The 21,404-nt window shown below is 42.9% G+C and overlaps 1 protein-coding gene across 1 annotated transcript in view; it reads right to left on the bottom strand.

The window, feature by feature from the left end:
• Positions 1-4,232: 4,232 nt before the first annotated feature.
• The window catches only part of skia (SKI proto-oncogene a), a 46,501-nt gene continuing 29,329 nt past the window's right edge, over positions 4,233-21,404 (bottom strand). Inside the window, exons 2-7 of the mRNA XM_085912893.1 lie at positions 9,566-9,682; positions 9,346-9,461; positions 8,750-9,042; positions 8,349-8,671; positions 7,216-7,446; positions 4,233-6,447 (exon numbers count right to left, since the gene is read on the bottom strand). Coding sequence (XP_085769019.1) covers positions 6,259-6,447; positions 7,216-7,446; positions 8,349-8,671; positions 8,750-9,042; positions 9,346-9,461; positions 9,566-9,682 — 1,269 coding nt within the window. The 3' untranslated portion in view covers positions 4,233-6,258. The remainder of the gene's footprint in view (positions 6,448-7,215; positions 7,447-8,348; positions 8,672-8,749; positions 9,043-9,345; positions 9,462-9,565; positions 9,683-21,404) is intronic.

Below are 21,404 nucleotides of genomic sequence, written 5' to 3'. Positions count from 1 at the left end.
CAAAGATGGAATGTAAGATATTTTCATTGGCGTACTTCAAACTCAATCCATTTTGGAGGGATGCCTGCTTCTTTGTTTTATTGATCCACATGCATGTGTGAAATTTAAACAACTTTTCTGACAAGTAACCAGAGACCAGACAGAGTGTGAAAACATCCTGGCACATTTAAAAATGTATTTCACTTTCATACATTCTTCACTAACTGGCTATAGATTGCAGCCAAGTAAATATGTAAAAATCCAACAAGATCAGCAGAATTTAAATTGGGGCTAATTAAAAATAGGACTACCATGGTAGCAACTTTGTTACCATAGTTAGTTCTTAATTGTGAATGCAGCTACATATATAAATGGGTTGATCTTGTTTGCAGACATAATTTTAGTGTCTTTGTTCACAGAGGCTGCATTTGTTTCCCTTCACTAGACTGGAAATTTGCTGAAGCTATTTTACGATGGCATCTCACACTTGTTTGATTTCTCTTGGCATCTGGTTATACTTGCTTGAGTGAGCTTAGCTACATTGTGGAGCAAGATGATTTAACCTTTCGGACTATTCCTTGCATTCCTTTTTTACATTCGAGCTGTTGTCAAGCAATTAAAAGGAAACTTCCAAAGTGAGGGTGTTTTTAATTTTAGTTTGATTTTGTCACTAAATAGGATCTTTTTGGAATTGTGGTGGTGGGGGGGATATGCCCTTTAAATTTGTTCTATCCTGCACTGATCATGCGGCTGCTTTGGATGAGCCATAATTTTTTTTTTACTACATAAGCTTGGTCTCACTTATTAATTTGCCAGTACAGGACCAAAAAACGACATCAGTTCATCATTGTATCCAGCTAACATCTTTGGATGGGAAAACCTGCTTGATGGCCAAGAGGCAGACACATCCTGCAGCGCCGACAGTGACAGCTACTGACATAATGATGTACGCAGCGGCCGCTTTGACAGGCTGCACGCTGAGATGCTGATCATTTTTGTCAAGCTGAGATGGCAAAATGCGCCAGCGACCCATAAATATTGAACCTGCCTCGTAGGGGGGCAATGACCTGCATTGGATAATAGGGGCCTTTACAGCAAGACAAGTGTCAGCGTGGCATTTTTTTTTTTTGGGCCGTATTAGCCTTCAGATGTCTGGAGTCTAGTATGAAAACATTTTCATTGCCAATTCTAAAAAGAAAGAAATAAATGAGTGCCTTGCCCTACCGCCATGCTTTGTTAACGTTTAACTCGTTTATTTATTTATTTATTTGTTTATTCATTATGAACAAAATAGGTTCATGTGCAGACTCAAATTGCAGTAAAACATATAAAGTTCCAAAGTAAAAAGACAAACATAGTTTGGGAAGACTAAGATTCCAAAAATCCAACAAGCAACATCCAAATAAAATATATGAATAAAATATGTTGAAAATATGTAAACAGTAATTCTGGTACATTTAATGTTGACCCCTCACACTTGCTTGCTTGTTTTAATCTGTCACAAATGTTTTACCAGTTTAAGAACTTTGACCTTTAGCCTCATTGAACTAATAGCATACAGAAATAAAGAAACTGTAATATTGCACACCCCTTGTTCATGACTGAGATCTGTGCAGAATATGTCACTAAAATGAAATTAATACAGGATAATTCAGTTTGATAGCTTTGTACGTCAATGATATACATTTTTTGGGTCAAAGTCTATAAATAAAATCAATTTGGCGACCCGCCCAAGGGTGTCACAGTCAAGGCCTTGAAAAATGTGCTGAAAGGTCATAGAGAGGTGAAGGAGAAGTTTTTCTCTTGACTGGTCTGATGAAAGCGCAAATGCGTGCCGCAAATCTTCACTTTGTTCAAAGAAGTTTGGATTCATTTTGGTTTTTATAATTGTTATCATTGAAGTGCATCCAGTATAAAAACTGTGACAATCAACTCTTGCAATTGACTTGCTGTATTGATAAGCCGACATTGCATTTTCTAGAGGGCGTAGTAGTCCTGTAAAGTAGTGCGCTTTTTACTGTCCCAATACTTTTGTGCATGATCTTTTTAACTTTCTCATCCAACTGCAAAAAGTCATTTTCATACTCTATATGTGACGAGAGATATATGGAAGCAAATTAGAAAACATTCTATTCAGCTGCAATACTAATAATAATAATAATAAAAAAGGTTTTCATGAATTAAACATGACTTTGTAATTGAAACAGCAGGGGACACGGAGGCTGAGGAAAACTGAGCGATGCAGAGAGACTCCCGAGACTAATGAGCTCACTGTGGGGTGTTCTTCCTCATGTGACTGCTGTAATTGGGTCAGTCAATAGACCTGAGCGCTGTGCTGCTGTCTGGCGGCCCGGCCCGGCCCAGTCCGGCCGGGCCCGCTCCGCCGATGGCGCGCATACGTTGCCCTGTCAGGAGTTTTGTGAAATTTTGCCGACTCTGTGAAACGACCTATTTGTTTTGCACCAAAAACTTTGACCTTCTTAATGATCTTAATCGTGCTCGGATTGAATAAGTTGGAAAAGCGCAATGAATCTCCTCTTACCTGTCTTTTATGCAGTTTTCATCAACATTCTTTGCACACATTGCTCGACTGCATGGACTCTTCTTAGTGCGTGTGCGTGTACACTAATGAGTGTTTACATGAAGTGCTGTCAGGTTGAGTGGGTGTGAACTTGAGAACTAGTGTATATGAAGCTCTAGTTAAGTGCTCGCATACCTTTTTTTTTTTTTTCTCTTGTGTACATTAATTACAGAGCTTTCTCCAGCACAGCACGTGGCCTAAAACCATATTGGATAAAATTTTGTTTCATCTTGAAAGCATGCAACTGACATTTGCACGGAGGCAAATGATCTGGAAGATCTCTTGATCTGGAAGAAACACTGAAGTTGGGCAAATGGATGGTGGATTTTTTTGAAAGGCCGGATTTCCAAGAAACCAAATGTCGTCAACTGTACCGTGTATTGTCCTCATGGAAATAAAACTGAATTGATCATAGCTTTACATTAGCAGCAAAGAAAGTGGGCCATTCAATCTGGACAAACAACTTTATTTCTGGTAATGCATCTATACACTGTACATTCAGTCACTGCAGTATATAAGCGTCGCTATTTTCAAACATAATCTCATCAAGTCCTTTACTTTACAATATTGTCGGTGTCGTGCGAGAGGGGTGCTGTTGGGAAAAACGAGGGGAGCACATGAGTGGGCGGAGCTTTTCGTACTGCATATGCGGCGGCATTCAACAATGGGAGAGCTTCCATTTTGCCTCTTACATCAAAAATATTTCTACAAGTTATATATAGCGTTAGCAGCAGCACAGGGCGAAAGAGATACAAAAGGATGTCGGGGGACAATCTTTAACATGACGGTGTGTGTGTGTGTGTGTGTGTGTGTGTGTGTGTGTGTGTGTGTGTGTGTGTGTGTGTGTGTGTGTGTGTGTGTGTGTGTGTGTGTGTGTGTGTGTGTGTGAGAGAGAGAGAGAATGTATAGATAAAAATATAAGAAAAGAAATGCAATACAAAGACTACAGTAAAAAAAATAAACAGCAAAGAATTGGATGAAAGGAATCGTCTCTTACGCACTGCATGAACTGTTTTTGAAACATTTCCAAACACAAATAAAAATAAAAAAAACAATAAAACAAGCCATCTATAGTAAGAAAAGATTTCATTTTGAAAAAAACGAAACACCATGTACATATATTATACAATATTGTTAATGAAAAAAATATTTACATGTTGCAAATTCATATTCAAATTGTTACACTGGCAAGGATTTGTTTATTAATATGGATTGTTATTGCTCTTCTGGCAAAAAAAAAATCCTTTTGAAAACGAGACCCCGTTCTTACTTTGTACGGGGAGACGGAAAGGCCAATGTCAGTCGTCTCCCTTGTAGAAAAACATGCATCAAAAAAATTACACACAACTTTTTTAAGAGTGTAAAAGCAATTACAAAATGTATCAATTTGTGGGCGTGGCAGGCGCAGTGTCATTCTCTGAGCGTGTGTGTCACTTGGACCTGAGTTGGCCTTTTTTCTACACTGATAATTTTTTCTTCTCAACATGCACGCACGCTTTAGGACAGCATATCCATAAAACTCTTTTGTACAAGCCTTTTGCAACAACTTACCAAAGCAAGTGGCTTTATTCCCCCCCACCGCAAAAAGATCATCTATAAAAGTGTTTTGCTCATGCACATCATGGATTCCAAATGAAGAATAAAGAGCACGCACTCTGTGGGGGGGGGGGGGGGGGGGGGAAGCTTTGAGTGTTCATATTGATTGTTAAATTGTTCTCTGACTTAAGAACAAAACATGTAAACTGGTTGTACTTGGATGGCGGATTTATTTTTTTTAAAAAAGAGCTGCAGAGAAAGGGAGAGACTTTTTTTTTTTTTTTAATTCCCCCCGCTCCTATAAAGTAGTTGTCTCCCCCCCTCCCCTGGAAGCTACTTCTTCAGCTTTCCCCTTCTGGAAACCTTACGCCAGTGTCAGGCACTTGAGGTTGTCCAGCATTGTATTTGATATATTTTTTGAATTATTATTATTTTGTTTGTTTGCTTTCTATGCACAGTTTGTTGCTTTTAGTGACCGATTACGCTTGGTAGAAAAAACAAATTGCTTCAAATTGCATATCACAATAAACTCCTCACAAGAACAGTACACTATAAATGCCCAATAGTTGACGATATGAATGGCAAATTTTCACTTTCATGCATAAACAAAAAGTATGACTTTTCTTTTTTTGTTTCTTAAAAAAAAGTGAACATAACAGACAAGCAATAAAATATCTCATTTCAAACATTAACAATCAAAGAAAAAATAGCATTAACATAATGTACATTCTGATTGCATTGTACCCACTGCAATGGCAGCTTCCTGCCAATGTCTTTTTTTATTTTAAATAAAAATCCAAATGTGATTGTTTGTGCAGTTTTTTTTCCTTTTTTCTTTCTTTTTTTTAATAAATCTCCCTTCTAATATACAGACTGATGACAAATTAATAGGGGGGGGGGGGACAACAACAAAAAGTGTTGCCATGGTGCTGGGCTTGCACTGGATCGAACAAAATAGATTTTTCTCACATCCCTTCCCAGTCCAGCGAAGCAATGTTGCCCCTTTCAAGGCCACAAACTATGACATCATCGAGCCCCCCCCCCTCCCCCCGCTCTTGATTTGTCAACTGTTTGTACATTTCGGCGAGCTCGAGCGATTTTTGTCAATCAGGCAGTAACTGGTAGAGCCTTGTTTTTCTTTCGGTTTATTTACAATACTTTGCCTCGCGTAAACAGAACAATACTTAATAGAGGATGAATATAAGCAACAAAATTGTATACGGTAGCATTCATGTATAAGATGATGTTTTCAAAATAAGACAAAAATTGGATTACAACGCATACAAACAGTTTGTTGTTAGGACAAAGTGCCATTCATTATTGTTAAGTCCAAAAGTCGATATATATTTACAAACCTTAATTTAATGAACATTTGTGGTTCTTCCAATACAGTTCATAAAGTTGTGATATACGGTTGAATCAAAGTCCAATAGATGCCAGCTTTCTCACTCCTCTGTATCGAGATGAGAAAAATAGGCCACGCCCACATGTGGAATATTGTATCTGTCGTAGATTCGACATCTCTGGGTGTTGAGCCCAAATGCTTCAACGCAAATATGGCTGGCTGGTGACCCAGGTGAGCAACATTGGGGACAAAGACCGATGGATAGAGTTGGATTATTCCGAATCAAGTGCGGTGCCCCTCCCACCCTGTTAAAAAACTGCGATGACATCATTTTGCAAGCGGTTGTGCTCATTGCGTGAAGACATTTGAAATAACACATGACTTGATGATGTCCTCCCTGTCAGCTGGGTCGCTTCAAAGTACGAATTCAGAAGAAAAAAAAAAAACCATGACGGCACGTGTGGATAGTTCATATGTTTGTATTGTTCATCTTGGGATTTATTTGTTATAGTCTATGTAGCTTATCGTGTCTTGAAAATCTTCCATCCTCGAGGGAGCAACGTGGAGGCATTTCCCCTTTGACTAAAATATTCGGATCCATTTTCCGTCACCGACTGTCCAACCTGTCTTGAGACAGACGCAATCACTCTTGTGATCAACTTTTCAGTTCTGCAAGTATGAAGGTGAGAGTCAGAGTTCAAGCGGCGCACTTCCTCATCGGTGGCGGGCGTGAAATTTCTCCCGATCTCCATTCTTGCGGGAAGTGTCGGGAATCTCTGCGCCGGATGTGGGGACGGAGGGGGCGTGAGGGACCTGGCTACTTTTTTGACGACGTGTCCTTGGCTGTCAAGTTTTTGTCGCTGTTGGATTTGGGCCAAAGTTGCTGCTGTAGCTCTTTGACCACCCTCTCCAAGTGCTCCCTGGCCTCCCGCTCTTGCAGTAAGTCGGCTCGGAGCTGCTCGCGGTCAGCTTCGGCGTGCTGCAGCTTCATCTGGAGGTCTTCGATCTGGAAAACATCACGGGATGCAGATGAAATCACACACCAGAGCATTTCTGACAGAGAGAGCAATGATCCAATTACCGACCCCCGTCCGTCCCCAGCAGACAAACAGACGGACGGGTCGGGCAAAGACGCAGATGAGATGAGACAGGACAGACGGCTCACATGAGACACAACAGACAGTTAAGATTGGGGGAGGGATTAAACAGGCATGACAGAAAGACAAAATCAGAATAGATCAAACTCGATCGACGCAGTGGCTTGTGTACTACTTCGTCTTTTTGCAGCATGGTATGTGCTGTAAAAAGGAAAAATAAGTTGAGTGAGTTTGAAATTTGAAGTCGGGCGCTTCAAAACGTTTTGTGATGTGTGCATGTTTACTTGATAAGAGATAAAAAAATGCTTCACATTTTATTTTCTGTTGCCATGCCTTTTTCCAATAGGGGGGTCGGCACAACCTCCCTCTTGTTTTGTCTAATCTGCATTTCCCATGATGCCTGGGGGAAGTCCACAAGTCTTCCTGTTTCCTTTCTGAGAGGGGAATGAACTTCGCTCTCTGCGTTCGAGGCGACGCCCATTTATTTTTGACCGGGGGGGAGGAGAAGTGGGGGTTTTTTTCCCCCTTCTCTGCGGACCTTGAGAGGACTTTAAGACGAAAACCACGACCCACCGCAATTACTGTACAAGTGCATGTTTCATAAGCCTGCAGAGTTCCAGACATGTTTTTTTTCTCGTGGTTAAAAAGTGTTTCTTAAAAAAAAAAAAAAAACTGACCTGTGCCGAGTATTTTGCACGCAGACGTCCGGCCTCGCAGCCTTTATCGCAAACCCTCAGCTGGCGGGCCTGCTCGAGCTCCCGCTTCAGACGGATCCGCGACTCGTTGGCTTCCTTCATCTTCTTCTCGCTCTCGGCTCTCAGCCGCTCGATTTCCTTCCTCAAATTTCGCTTGGCCTCGGTCGCTTCTCGCAATTTCTCTTTTTTTGCGACACGCAAGAACTCCAGCTCCTGGAAAAAGACAAGTTGTTGGAGTTATTGATATACAAAGTAAGAGACAATTTTTGAGATGTGGACAAGATGTTTTTTTTTTTTTGGTTTGTTTTATTTTTTCCATAAAAACGATGCCTGGCGGTTTATCCGGTGTGCTGCAGTCTCAATGTCAGTGTTTACTTTTGAAAAGTCGAGGGTTAGGGCGATGTGTAAGCTAACTGAAGAGAGATTTCCTTCCTCTAAATGACTGCGTGTGTGTATGTGTGTGTTCGTAGTAAGCAAAGCCTACTCATGGGAACTTCACAGTTTGGACAAACATGTCTGTCATCAAGTTTTGTTGGTTCCAAGAAAAAGACTATCCCTATCACGCCCTAGAGTCTGCACAGGCTTTACATGGGGGCCCGACTTTCAACACTTCCCATCTCAACATTTCGTGTTGGTGCAGCTCAAGCCAGCAGGAACGCTGCTTGTTTCAAGTAAGAGCGCGCTTCATTCAGCCTGAAGCTTCTTGGCTGCTTTGACATAGCGTGTACTTTCTCTCGCCGCCTCCTCAGAGCACGGATGGATACAAAGCGAGAGTGGAATGTCGTTGCACTGGGTTGCTCCAGACTTATTTTGGTGCCGCACATACACACACGCACGCACAGACTCTTTCAACTGCATTTTCTTGTTCCCCGGTCCAAGCCCAAATATAAAAATGGAAGTCTGGCCTTTCCTTTTGTAGCAACATCCGCTCTGAATGTTATCACTTGCCAACTCATGCTTTGCTTTGCAGGCAGTGATTGTCATTGGGAACGCTATTCGGTGTTCGGATGTGCATCTTATAGGAACTTTTTACTGTCGACTGAGTTTAAGTTGGATTTTAGGATTTGTTTTTGAAATGAAAATGGGTTCTTCATTCATTTCCTGTGGAATGCTACCTGTTGAAGACTGCGTTTGGCCTGCAGGGCGGATCCCAACTTCTCCTCCTGCTTAACCCTCATCTTGACAATCTCATGCAGGAACTTCTCCTTTGACTCTTTGGAGTCGAGCCCATGGTCCAGCGCCTGCCGCAGGCTCTCCAACTCGGACTCCAGCCCCAGTTCTGGAGGGGGCATGGAGGCCGAGACGGGAGCAGCCACCGGGGTAACGCCCTCTGTCGTCACGTTGCAGATGGGGCCGACGACGCCGGGTGAACTCAGGTCCTTGGCTGAGCTGGACGAAGTGAAAGATGGTGACGACAGGGAGGACAAGGATGATGTGACTGTTGAGAGAGAGAGAGGGGAAAGGTTGAGGCTTGTATTTGTTCTTTAGCGCTGGGACAACAAAGATCTTAGCTTACACTCGTCACGGCTCTCCACTTCAATCTCCACCTCTGAGTCATCCTGAGGTGGCTTGCTGGCAGTGGAGGTAAGGGAGCAAGCACCTTCAGGTGCTGGAGGCTGGAACTCCCCTGTGACTCTTCTCTTGCGTGGTCTAGAGCTGGCGTTGGCGCCCTCGCCCGGGGGTTCCCCTCCGCTCGGGTGCGATGTGCTGGGGACTGACGGGGACATAGGGCCCACCTTTCCCAGGGGTAACGGTGTGAGGGCAACGTTGGGGGCCACAGCATTCTCCAGGCTCTTGTAGTTGTAGAAGCTAGAAGAAGCCAGACCCAAATGTTTGGGATCGATGTCAAAAACACCAAGCAGCATAAAGCAGGCTCCAAATGGAGTCCGGGCCAGATTTACATTCATGTTACAGGCATCCAATGCGGGTATTAAAATAGCACTAGTTCGTCAAATGTCTTTTTATGTTCAAGTGTGGGAGGTTGTGGTACAGTCAGAAAGAGTTCACCAGATGCGATTTTTCGCACAAATTATTCTCAGCAGAGTAAAGGGAAGGGGAGAATTTGGAAAGAAGATCCTTCTTCATGTTGTCCCTCCCAAATACTGGACTTACTTGTCTCTTAGCAGAGCAAGGGGGTGAATGGAGAGTTCCTTATCACCGGCAGAGATGTGCGGCGACCAGGGTCGAAAAGCTGACGGCCTCTGTCTCGGCTGAATGCAGTTGAAGCCCTGGTGGGAAAAAAAAAAATACATGAATTGTTATTTGAATTTGAGACAATTGTATGACTGGCGTACAAAAGTTGGTGATTTCTCTTGTGCATAGTAAAACTGACCTTATTGGGGTTGGAGAGGGACTGTAGCCAGTCGTGCTGTTTCTCCTTGTCAGCCAAAGGGGATTGTATTGGGATGTCTTCATGTTTGGGCTTTTTGATTGGAATGGGATCCGGCACCTTCAAGAAAAGAACATTGACTCCTTATTTATGATACAACGGGAAATTGGGTTTTGCTTCATTGAATCAAGAAATAGCGTTTTTGCTGCTACTTGGAATAAATGCTGAGAAATTCCATTTTCCAATGACTGTGCAAGTGTTCCCCACTTGGCCCCAAATCTGTTACATTAGATTAGAAGGTCAGTAAACTGCAAATGCACGACATTGTGCCAGAAAAAACATGTTTGTGTGTAAATAGGGATGACTGTAGAGAAGTGCCAGAGGAGGATACTGATAACTGGAAGTTCCAGTGAGGTTAAATTTAGATGTGCTATTGACTTTGGGTGACTTTGATGTTGTGGAAATACTAAAGCAAATCACACACACATACACACAGTGGAGACGATGATAGTGTCACCCAAAACCAAACCAATCTAGCAAGGCGTGTTTGCTCAATGAGTTGCCAAGAGTGAAGGCAAGAGGTGACTGGGGCACTGTGTGCGTGTTTGTGTGTGTGTGTGCGTGCTATCACACTCAGACACACCCATGCAGACAGACAAGTGAGGTTTTGTTTCTCTTTCTTCTGTTCGGCTGCTTTTATGGCACTGACCTCAGCCTCTCCGAAGCGGGGCTGTCACTAGCTGCCACAAGCGCACACACATACACACAGATGCAGTCTGTCTATGCTCCTCAAAATTGATTTTTAGATAATCTTTTTAGTCAGCGCAGTTTGTTGGTGACATTAAACAAATGCAACAAAAATGAACAGACTTTTGACTTTTTAATAGATATTACTCTTTCAGTTCCTGACCTCAGACAGGCAATAGCTTAGGGAAGTCCTGTTTGTGATTCCCAGCATTGTAGGCTAGATGTAGAGATATGGCCTACATATTAGTAGAAGCTGCAGATAAGCCTCGAATGTGGTTGACAACACACGCCGCGGTGCGCTCTGGGCAAAGTCTGTGCCACGTGCCTGCCGTCTTCTCGTGGATTACGGCTTGCCAGTTTGTCAGTGCGGCATCAAAGCTCCAGTAGGAGGAAAGAGGAGGTGGAAATATCGGCAGAATTTATGGCGCTCAATTGAGGTGTCTTCTCGCATTGGGGGGCCAATACCCACACAACCAGATTGACTGATATGAAAATGCGAACATACAAAGACCGAATCAAGAGCAGTACGCTGTAATTGACTTCAAACCGATCCTATCCAAACCCAATGAGAGTGTATGATAATTAGCAATATGGATGTTTATATGTGTGTGTGTTCTTATCAGCTCAACCCTTTTATGATCTTTTGTACATTACACAACAGATACAGGATGTCACACCTCTCAGACAATAAGTTTCCGATTAGCTACGTGTGAGTGTGCGTTAGACATGACATTTTTGCAACGTCGACTGAGCTCCAACACCTACATAACACCTTACCATGCTTGCAACGACTTGCAAAATCCTGCTGTCTGCCATGTGGCTCTTTAACGCAACAAAAGCTAAATGTCCTGCTTGAGGAAGCAAGGCACAGTGATGCAACAGCATTTACGGGCAGAGAGCGGGCAGCCCCTGTGTCAGCTGCCACGTGGGGCCTAACCGTGCAGGGGCTCTGTTCGTGCACATGTCTGGGCAAGTGGATGTCACGGTGTGTGTGAGACAGGATGGGTGGGGTGATAACAGTATTCTCAGTGAGAAGTCAGTCTGCGCGTTCTGAAACCATCCGAGTTTCGAAGCACTTCCTCTGTCTGCAAAGCACAGACGTTTGCCAATAGTATTCATTGACTACTTTTAGTCAGTAAAGCTTTTGAAATCGGAATATTGGCACTAATTGCTAATGTCCATGTAAACTCTCGCAGAATCTCCCAAAATGGTTTTGGTTTGTAAAATAATACATTTCCACAGATTGTGCATACAAGAAGAGATGATCTTCCTGTTTCCCCCGAAAACTTGATCTGGTGAAACTCGCCTAAGGAAAGTTTTCAAGTGATGACTTGGCAGACTGCTCCGGGTGTCACTTTAGAAAAGCGCCATCACATCAAATCCCACAGGCTTTTGCTACTTCTCTTTTGTGACAGACAGCTTTTTTTATGAGGTAACGCAGAAACACTTCTTGACACATTCTGTCAGCCAACACTCCACCCTCCTCTTTCTTGCTTCAAATTCTGCTATCGCCTCCCCTCCCACATGTAGTTGTCTGTTTGTCTGAGACCATTTCCTGTGTCATAGATTACAGGATGTCCTTAACAAACATGCAAATTTCTGGTTGCCCAGGAAGCCAGCAACACCATTTTTTTTTAAAGAATATATTTGTTTTTAAGTAGTATAGTATAAAAGGCTACGCCACGATGCTCTTTTAAATTGTAGTCTAACTGTAAATTTAGGGCAGGCTTCAAAATTCCACTGACCGCAGTTGCCATTTCCTTAAACAGGAAACTATTCTTGCTTTGACCGCATAATGTGACTTAAGACTGGCTGACTGTAAGTATCAAACAGTCCTTTCTGGTATGGTGCTAAACTGGTTGCCTTGCTTCACATCCCTATTGTAGTCCTAAATTGAAAAGTCCAGAAACCTGTTTTCTTTGCTCTTTCCTGACTCAGGAGGGTGAACAGAGCCACTCCCTGCTTGTGACCTAACACTGGCCTCTGCTTGTCTTACTTACTAAAGGGGGGGGGCCCCCCCACGATGTTGAAAATGGAGGCGCTCTCTGTGTGGGGGGGGGAATGTCGAGCGGGTCACCTCTTGCAGTCTCGGCCACATGCTGGACACGTGAATTTAATATCTTCATCACAGTTATGTGAAGGCATGTATGGTTTCAGCCACAAAACAAAAGAAAGGAAAACACAACTCAACTGTGCCCTAGCTACAATTTGGCAACTTGGTTCCACTGGCGGGGGATTTACCGAGATGAACAATGACTGTTTTCAATAAAGTGGCGTCACCATAACACCACTGGCACACAATTCAATGTTAAGCATGATTATTATTCAAGACCGGGTTGCTTGGGCTTATTCCCGACATCAGTTTGAACTGATTTGCTGACTACGCTTAAAATGACCTCATCTAGAATTCACTTTGATAAAGGATGTACAGTTGCAAAGTTTTCTCTGCTCAGCACATAAGTAACAAGTAGAAGTTTGCGAAACACGCTTCGTCTGGAAGGTGAACACAGTTTGTGTCAGAGCTCATGAAGTGAGTGGATAAAATGAAGAGGCCGCCCGCATCCATGGTACCTGTCTCTACCACTCATCCTAACTCAATCCATCATTTATCACCAAATCCAAAGCAAACAAAAATCTTTCACGATGACAGAGCAATGTGGAAAATGGCATTCCGATAACTTCATGGCTTTTTTCCTGGGTAGAACCCTAAAACCAAAATGTTCATCCCTTTCATGTTTAAACATGTAGTTCCACATCCTTTGTTCCCACTACATTTTTATTTTACAGCGCAGTTTTTTTTTAGCAGCCTTCACTTCCAGGAAGTGTCCGGTGAGGCTAGTCGACAAAACAGAGGAGAAATCAGAGCTGCTGCTGCTGCTGCCGTACGATGGGCTAAAGGTTAAACATCACGAATAAAAATAAGACACTGGGAGGACTGATTTTATAATCTACAACGCTGGGTTGGAGTGTTTGCTATCCACTATAACAACAACAACTACACAAACATTCAAGGATCCAGTGGAACAAATGAGAGGACAAGAAGCTACATCGGTCCCAAGGTCCCGAAAGGAAGGAAAGTTCAACTCTCCTGGCCACAGCAGTAAAAACAGAGAAGGGAAAAAAAGGTCAAAAGTGCTGGAAACAAAAAAAAAATGGAGGACCGCGAGAGATTATCCAGGAAGTAAGTCACACACATTTTCGCTTCGATAGCAAGACATCCAAGTAAGCAATTGTATCGTTACGTTTTTATTCAGGTCCTACTATCTATGCTTTTTTTTTTTTTTTTTGCTTAAGCATCATGCGTTCCACTCACAAAGAAACAGGCCCATATTTCCGCCTCTCCTAAGAGAGACAACATGGAAATTTCATATTAGTTAGACGCAATGAAAGGAGAAGGAATCATGTAACGTAATAAAAGCGTGAGCGGGCATAGAAAGCCTCTTGTACCACAATCTTGGAAAGCACAGAAAGGAACACACACATAAGAGAAGAGACGGGAAGAGATTGGAAGCTTTGGAAAGAGAGCAGGGTCTCCATCTCCTCTCGCCAAATTTGCTTTGGCAACTGTTTCCGTGGGAATGGTGAGAGACTGGCTCTCCTCAGTCGAGGAAAGCGGTAGACCCGCCTACCAAGCTCCGAGGCGAAAGATAGACACGGGGAGAAGGGTTAGGGTGTAAGTAAATACAGCTGGACTTTTCCATCCCTGTTCCTTTTCCATCGCTTACCCCCAAGTGACAAGACGTGATTCCATCCACTTTGTGGCTTGAATGTTTATTTGGCAATTACACAATTACCAGTGTGTGAAATGAATACAGAAATGTTATTTAATTACTCTTGACGTCAAAGGTAACATGACACCATTAGTTCCCCGGTAGAAATATTGAATTTATTTTCATGGGACTAGCCAAAAGTTTGTATCGACGCCATATTGTGTCTATTGTGCACTGATGCTTCCATCGTTGTTTTTTCATCCCACAGGTGGACAGGAAGTGGCATCCTCAAACAATTATATATATATCGAGTATACAGAGTACAGTGAAACTTCAGGTTGCAAACTTAAATGGTTGCGTGTTTGCAATATGAAATGTTTATAAAGCAAGGTCGTGTTCCCAATTATTATACTTTAATTCGTTCCAGCCCCAAAACTAAGTTTTACTTTTTTTTTTTAAAAGTGTAGTCAAAATAAATATAACGCTAACTAAAATATAGAAATGAGTGATAACACACTATTATATATATATAAAATATAATTCAATATTTTATTTTTAGATGTAAGTGACCCCTTATTGTTTTCCTAGGAATAATGTATTTCAAAGTATATTCTTGGAAACAGTTTACTTTTTTATTGTTGAATCAATGATGGGAATACTCCAACTTTTTATTACAAGTGATGATGGATCGTATTTATTCAAGGTTTTAATAAAATTTCTGATGCAAGTTTTTAATCAAATCATTGAGTTGCAATTTAGTGTTACTTTTATGGTTATTGACTGTACATGTAAGAGCCATTGAAGCAAAAAGCCATTTTTTCTCTTCCAGATACGTCCTACGTATTCCACTTGCTTTTAAAACAGATCTGTAAATCATTCGCCTTATTCATACAGTTTCGATATGAGTAATTTTTCTTTCACGCTAATTGGGAGGTGTTGATAAACCAGGATGACATTTGGCATAGAAACTGTTGAATGACAGATGAGAGATTCCTTTGTTTACAGCCCTTGTAAAAGTTGTAGGAGGCTGGGGGGGGGAGGTGGGGGGTGCGGAATACGCTGCTGGCTCTTAGCCTTGCATCAGTGCAAATAGCTGGCCTCCTTTTAAAAGAGGCCAGATGTGAATTATGGTTTACAAGAGGAGGAATGTGTCTGTGTATACGGACGATGGGGGGGAACGCGGAACGCGGGGCGTAATTCTGCTTGACGTTTAACGTGCCCTAAGATTGAGGTTGCTCGTGAAAGGGTTAAGTCGCATGGCTGAGCAAATACATAAATAGCAGTGGGGAATGTGTGTGGGCATGACCACGTTTGCCAGCTGGCAAGGAGGGAAAGGACATGCATGCACATGCAAAGCGGCAGTTTCATTTCCAATTACAACTTAAGTGGCAGCTACTCCTTCACCTCACTTGAGACTGGAGTACAAGTCATAACCCGTGAAACCCGAGGAGTATTGACAACGACCCAAAAAAAAAAAAAAACATATGCTACTATATGAACGGTCTCTGCTTGCTCCATTATACAATTGCGGACATGTACGCAACTGTGAAAAAAATCAACACACCCGTTCTAACACATCAGTTTGAAAGAATTGGAAAATAGCCAAAACCCGATTATCTGGTTTGGTATATTTCAGGGGGGGAGCGTTCCACCACCAGTGACAAATACAAAACTCTAAAACAAATGTTTACCCTTGATTATCTCACAAGACCCGGGATAATACAGCCCTGTAGTTGTTATCAGACAACAGTCAGCTTTCTGGCTGTCCATTTGACTAAAATTAGCTTAGTGAAAGGTTTATGTGGTCTAGAATTGTGTTATGTTACAATTTAAAACCCAATCTCCCGAGCATGTTTCGTTTTTAATGGCACACTTCATGCCTGGCAATCTTCAAATAGGGCAGAGCAATGGCTGAAAATAACAGTTTGCTATTGTGAGTGCATCGTGTGTCCTTGCACTGGCAACTTGCCCCGCTTGGCTCTTCCTGTCAGAGTGGAGGATGAAGGGGATTTAAATGAGGGCGGGGGCCTGTAGTCAAATCCCTTCTCATCTTACAGCCATCATTACGCCTGCTGAAGCATAGAGGGACCCCAGACAGACTGCAATTTACAGTCTTATCCCCTCTTGCACTTACACCTGTACTTTAAGGATTTCTAGTAAGTTGTGCCCCCGATTAATGTCTAGTTTTAGGTTCACAGCAGAAGAGGAAGTCGAGGCTCACCTGGACACCACATTGGCTTGTCTCACCTGATCATTAAGTCACATGAAGACCACCTATGTGGGTACAAATACACTTTTGGAGAATTATACTTGCTCATCATGTGATCAATATCGCATCTGAATATTATTGTACGGTTAGGGGTGGTGGTATGGGGATTCACAGATGGAATGTTTTGCTCAGACTCGGCAGATGTGAATGAATAAACAATCTGAGCGGGTCTCGCTTGGGGTGACAAAGGTGAAAGAAAGGAGGTTGCCAGAATGGTTAAAAATGTGTCCTCCACAGACAGCAAAGAAGGTCAACAGCTAAACAAAATATACTGAAAAGTATGTTTATTGTGCTGTTCAGCCCCGAACATCCGTGAGTAAGGTTACTTTTCTAACCCAAAATGTTACCTTTGCCACTTATACATTTCCTAACAACAGCAAGAGTCAATACTCAAGTCAAGGTACAATTTCACATTCAACTCCACTTTGCTGCATTCTTGGTGATATTTCAAGTACAAGGCCCGCCGAGCGTGGTCAGGTGTAAGGCGTGGAATCGAGAAGGATCTTGTAGGATTAGGATTGTTTGACACAAGTGATGGTGAAGTCTCCTCCCTGCTGTTCTCAGTTGCTTAAGTGAGTAAAAGTTTGCTCTATCGGTCTTATGCTTTTCAACATCTGAGCCATGCTACGATCCTCAAAGTAACCGTTCCAAAAATTCCTCCCAATAGATTTGTGGCAGACGGTCCGCCATGCCTCAAACGTCACGTTCTTATACTTTGCTCTACGTACAATCACAAGTGATTACCCTCTTCCAAAATTGGAAGAATAACTTAAAAATGACTAATGGTGCCAGAGTAACATTTCAATGGCCTGGTAGAATAACCAACTGGTGGATGTACACAAAGCACAAAGTCTTCCAGAGATCAGATGGCTGGAGGCTGCAGCCTTTTTCCTTCCTGTCTCGGGGGAAGGATTAGTTCTGTCTGTCAGCTGTTTCAGACATCACGGCTAGCCGCGCTCCTGGGCGAGCTTCTCGTATGACAGACGCCGCCACTCAACTCAACCAGCCAGCCTGCTATATGTCGGATAGAAAGGCCCTTGTGTCCACCGATGGCCGTGCTTGTTGTGCACGGGCATTAAATGGGCCAATACCTTTTCTGACATGGCCCGCATTCGACTTCAAAATAGAGTCAGTAGTGGTGAAGAAGAAATTGGATTCAAATCGGCATTGCAATGGAATCAAATTGGTCAACTTTAGGATATAAATAATCTGGATTTATTTTTGAAAAACTTAACGGTATCAGCATCCATAATTTTGTCCATATGGCACAGCACTTAAAAAAGCAGGCCAAAAACTATCCAGCCTCTTTGACTTTTTAATGAAGGAACTTGATGAAATTAAACTGTCCAGGAAAAATGTCACAAGCATCACACTGGAGAAACTTGTCTGTGCTTTTGATGGGCCGGACGAAGGTGACAGAGATTGTCTGTCTGTACTTGTGCAATGTGTGCTGAAGTGCCAACTGGCAGAGCAGAGGCATAATGGTGCGGGTTGTTAGCGAGCACTCCAGTTGCGTTGTGATGAGAATGTTTTCGACAGCTTTTAGACACTTGGTCATAATGATGTTCTGCATGCCCTGTAGCAACCTGGAACTTTTTTTCACTCGACTTCCAATCAGACCGCTGAACATTTTTTTTTTTTACCAGCAGCCGTGCAAACTTGTAGAAACCTGCTGAGCTCAGACAAATTCGGTTGAAATGGTTTTGCATATTAAAAAAATATATATTTACAGCGGGTGCCAGGTTTCAACAGATAATATAGACAGTCACATCTTTTTGACGTTAATATCAGTATATCCGATACACATATAAAAAGCTTGTTTTCCCAAATTTTCCAAAGCACGGATCAATACAGGTTGCCGTTAATGTGCAATAAGCTGAATACGATGTTTGCTTAGAATCAATTAACGATATTACCGCATCATAAAACTGGGTTATCGGAAATCAAGAAAACAATTTTCCAATCTTTGCCATGCCACAACGTGATAGGTGCAAACCTTGTTAGAGTGGAGCTTGGATAAATCAATGAGCACCAGAGGCTCCCTGAGGGCCAACCGAGAGGAGGGGCAGGTTATAGTAAATCAATTGTCGGCCAATTCATTTACATTGATAGCATCGGAATAATGGCATAGTGTAATAAAATGGTAATCACGGACTTTGACTGCAGCCATTGGTTGTTTGGCAGTCGGAGCTTCAGGGGAAATGGCAGTGGCCAACATTCTCTGCTCAATATGTGCGCGCTCATCCCCGTGCGCGGTTGGCACGACGCGCTCGGCAAAATGTGTCATTTATTTTTGTTGTGGCTTGATAAGTGAGTCCAAGTGCGGCTGAGAACAACACACGTGCTCGCACATCCACTTGATTTAATCCCAGATATGCAACCCGACGTCAGTGGCAGATGGCTCGGTGAGCAGATTAAAATCTCAGCCGCTAGCCCCGTGTCAAAACAGAGAAACTTTAGGTAAGAGGAGCTCAGGCAATTACAGCACACCGTGATTAATTTCTTATGCACCAGGTTTAATTTGAACTCTCTGTATCACTAAAATGACTCGAGTCCGTTGACCTCAGAACCCTACTGGGTTTTATATTCCGTGAAGAAGTAATTGAAGAAATTAAGGTGGTCTGTTTTCCCCATTTTTAAATTACCAGGTAGCTCATAGGCCATGTTAGGTTTTATAAATGACATTTCTATCACGGATGTTACTTGTCTACATATAATAAAAGTCTCACCATTCATTTCCATATATTGCCAATGAAACAGACGGACAATTTATATTTATATACAAAATTATATGTCTAATTTATATTTCCAAAGTTTCCGTAAAGTTGCATAAAATATCCAACCTCTTTCTAAAGCTGAAAGCAAAAAATATGGGCCAATGGCGACAAGCACTCTCCTGCTAGGATTAGCGCCCTACCTCTACCAATAAATCACACACAAATGGTGTGCCAGCCTCTCCTGGGCCAATCACCGTCCTCCTGGCAAATCATTCCGAATCGAGCTGCACAGGAAAACCTGATTCAATCGCAAGCGCTTTGTAAATGAACTATTAAGTGTGGCCACCATACGCGATATGGATTCGGAAACAAAATGAGCATAGGAAATGTGTGTCAGGCAAATACAATAAGGCATTATTTGGAGAAACGTCGAAAAAAAAATGGCAAGTTATACATTTAGAGAATTGCACGATGGTGCGAGACTGCAGTTTGAAGTCAAGAAAAGGGCAGGTTGGGAAAGGGTGAAGTTGGGGTCGTGTTGTTCTTTGCTCCTTCATGAGGGGACAACGGTGTCTGTCGCGGGAGTTCACGCCGAGGTGACGAAGCAGACCCGCGTCGTAAACAAGTCTGAAGTTTATAGCCACAATTGGGATTTGTTTTTCTGTTTTCCATTCTGGCGACTAATGGCTCGTCAAGGGTGCGGCTGTGCGTGTGTGTTGCGGAAGAGGGTAGCAAAAGGGACACCGTAAAACACAAGGGAAGGTTGTCTCACGGAGAGGTCAACTGACCACTAAAATTTCGGGTCAACCAGGGTGCAGCTTTTTAGGTGGTAGTGTTTTAGGCGCTATTGCTGCCATCTTCCTTTAGCTGTCAATCACATGTATATACTGCAGTGTGTCATTACTGTAAACCCACACTTGAGGGAATAAGTAAAAAAAAAAAAGGAAAGTGGCAATAAGAAAGGGAAAACTTAACACAAACAAATGATAGGGTGGAGCGGATGTGCCTGTGTGTATGTTTGGAAGTGGCGAAGCTTACAGCTTCCACCCAGGAATATGTCTTAATTAAAACACTTTGCTTCGGTACAACACGCTTGGCCAAGATGGGCTCGTTGTACTGCGACCATACCTGGAAAAAGATGGATGCCTTCAAATGCTTTAGTTTTGCCTTCCTCGGAAGCGACATGCCCCATACAGACAAACTTTGTCACTGACAGACGGCTAAGAAGTCATAATAGATTAGCTTTTAAAAAGCCCCTGGAGTGTCTGGAGCCTGGTCATATCACCATTGTCCATCTGACTGACAATGTCCACTTAAAGGAGTGTCACGCCATTTAGTCTTTAATATGTCAGACAGGCACACAAAGTTGAGTCTCAAGTAGCAATGACTGCACTTTAATTGCGCAGTGTATTTCTTAACTGATGGGGTTATGCTTGCGGGGAAACTAGGCTGCGGTTCGAGAGGTCGGGCGAGGGTCAAGGAAGGAAGTCAGCAACGCCCGCAGGCCACTTTTTTTTTTTTCTAGTTGCAATAAAAAAGCAATAGCAAAGCAAGATAAGCCCGGGCCTGCCTTGTGGCTCCGGTCAAGGCAGTCCTCCGAGAAGAGAGTGAGTGGAAGTCGTGGTCACCAAGGCAACCGTTGAACCTGATGCTTTTGTTAAGTGTAGACTGCTGCTACAAAGTCAAAACAAGAGGAAGGCGTAATGAACCCTCCAAAAACCGATTCACTCGATAGGCTGGCAGACACATTGAAGATAAGCGACCACTGTGACCTGCTAGCTAACAGATGCTGTTGGTCAAAGTGACATCTATTTGTGAATAGCTTTGGCTCACTTTTCAATGTGTGCGTGTGGGCTGACTGAACACACACAAACGCAGGGCCACAGAGGCTGCAAGTGACTCACCTCGGCTGTTTGCAGACAAGCAACACGAGCCACCAAAAGTGTGAATGTGACTGAGCCACGCATCGCTGCGGCTTTGTTTGCCGACGGGCCGCCGACGAGGTCGATAAGCGACTCGCTAGTGTGCCAAAACACCTGGCACAGAATCAGCATGCGGCACTTTAAGCGGCCGAGCCGAAGATGGATAGACCGATAACAGACAAGGAAGGGACTCAAAAGACATGCGGAAACAATCTCCACAGATATGGAAGATTAAACGAAAAACTCGAGCACGTTGATTTAGGCCAAACATTTCTTTTCACACAACTGCAGACACACACTTCCCGTCTAACAAACACATTTGTGGTCACTAATTAAGGAAATGGTAATGTGCAAGTATCAGCCAGACACTTGCAGCTGACCTTCCACACACTTCAATCTCTTAAGTAAAATTCATTCCATCAATCTGAGTGTAGTCACTACTAACATAGTTCCAATTCTCTTTAACACTTACGCAGA

The sequence above is a fragment of the Syngnathus leptorhynchus genome, chromosome 1 (genome assembly GCF_054491065.1).
Source record: "Syngnathus leptorhynchus isolate UIUO chromosome 1, UIUO_Slep, whole genome shotgun sequence".
NCBI lineage: Eukaryota > Metazoa > Chordata > Actinopteri > Syngnathiformes > Syngnathidae > Syngnathus > Syngnathus leptorhynchus.
This window is presented reverse-complemented; position numbering and strand designations above follow the sequence as displayed.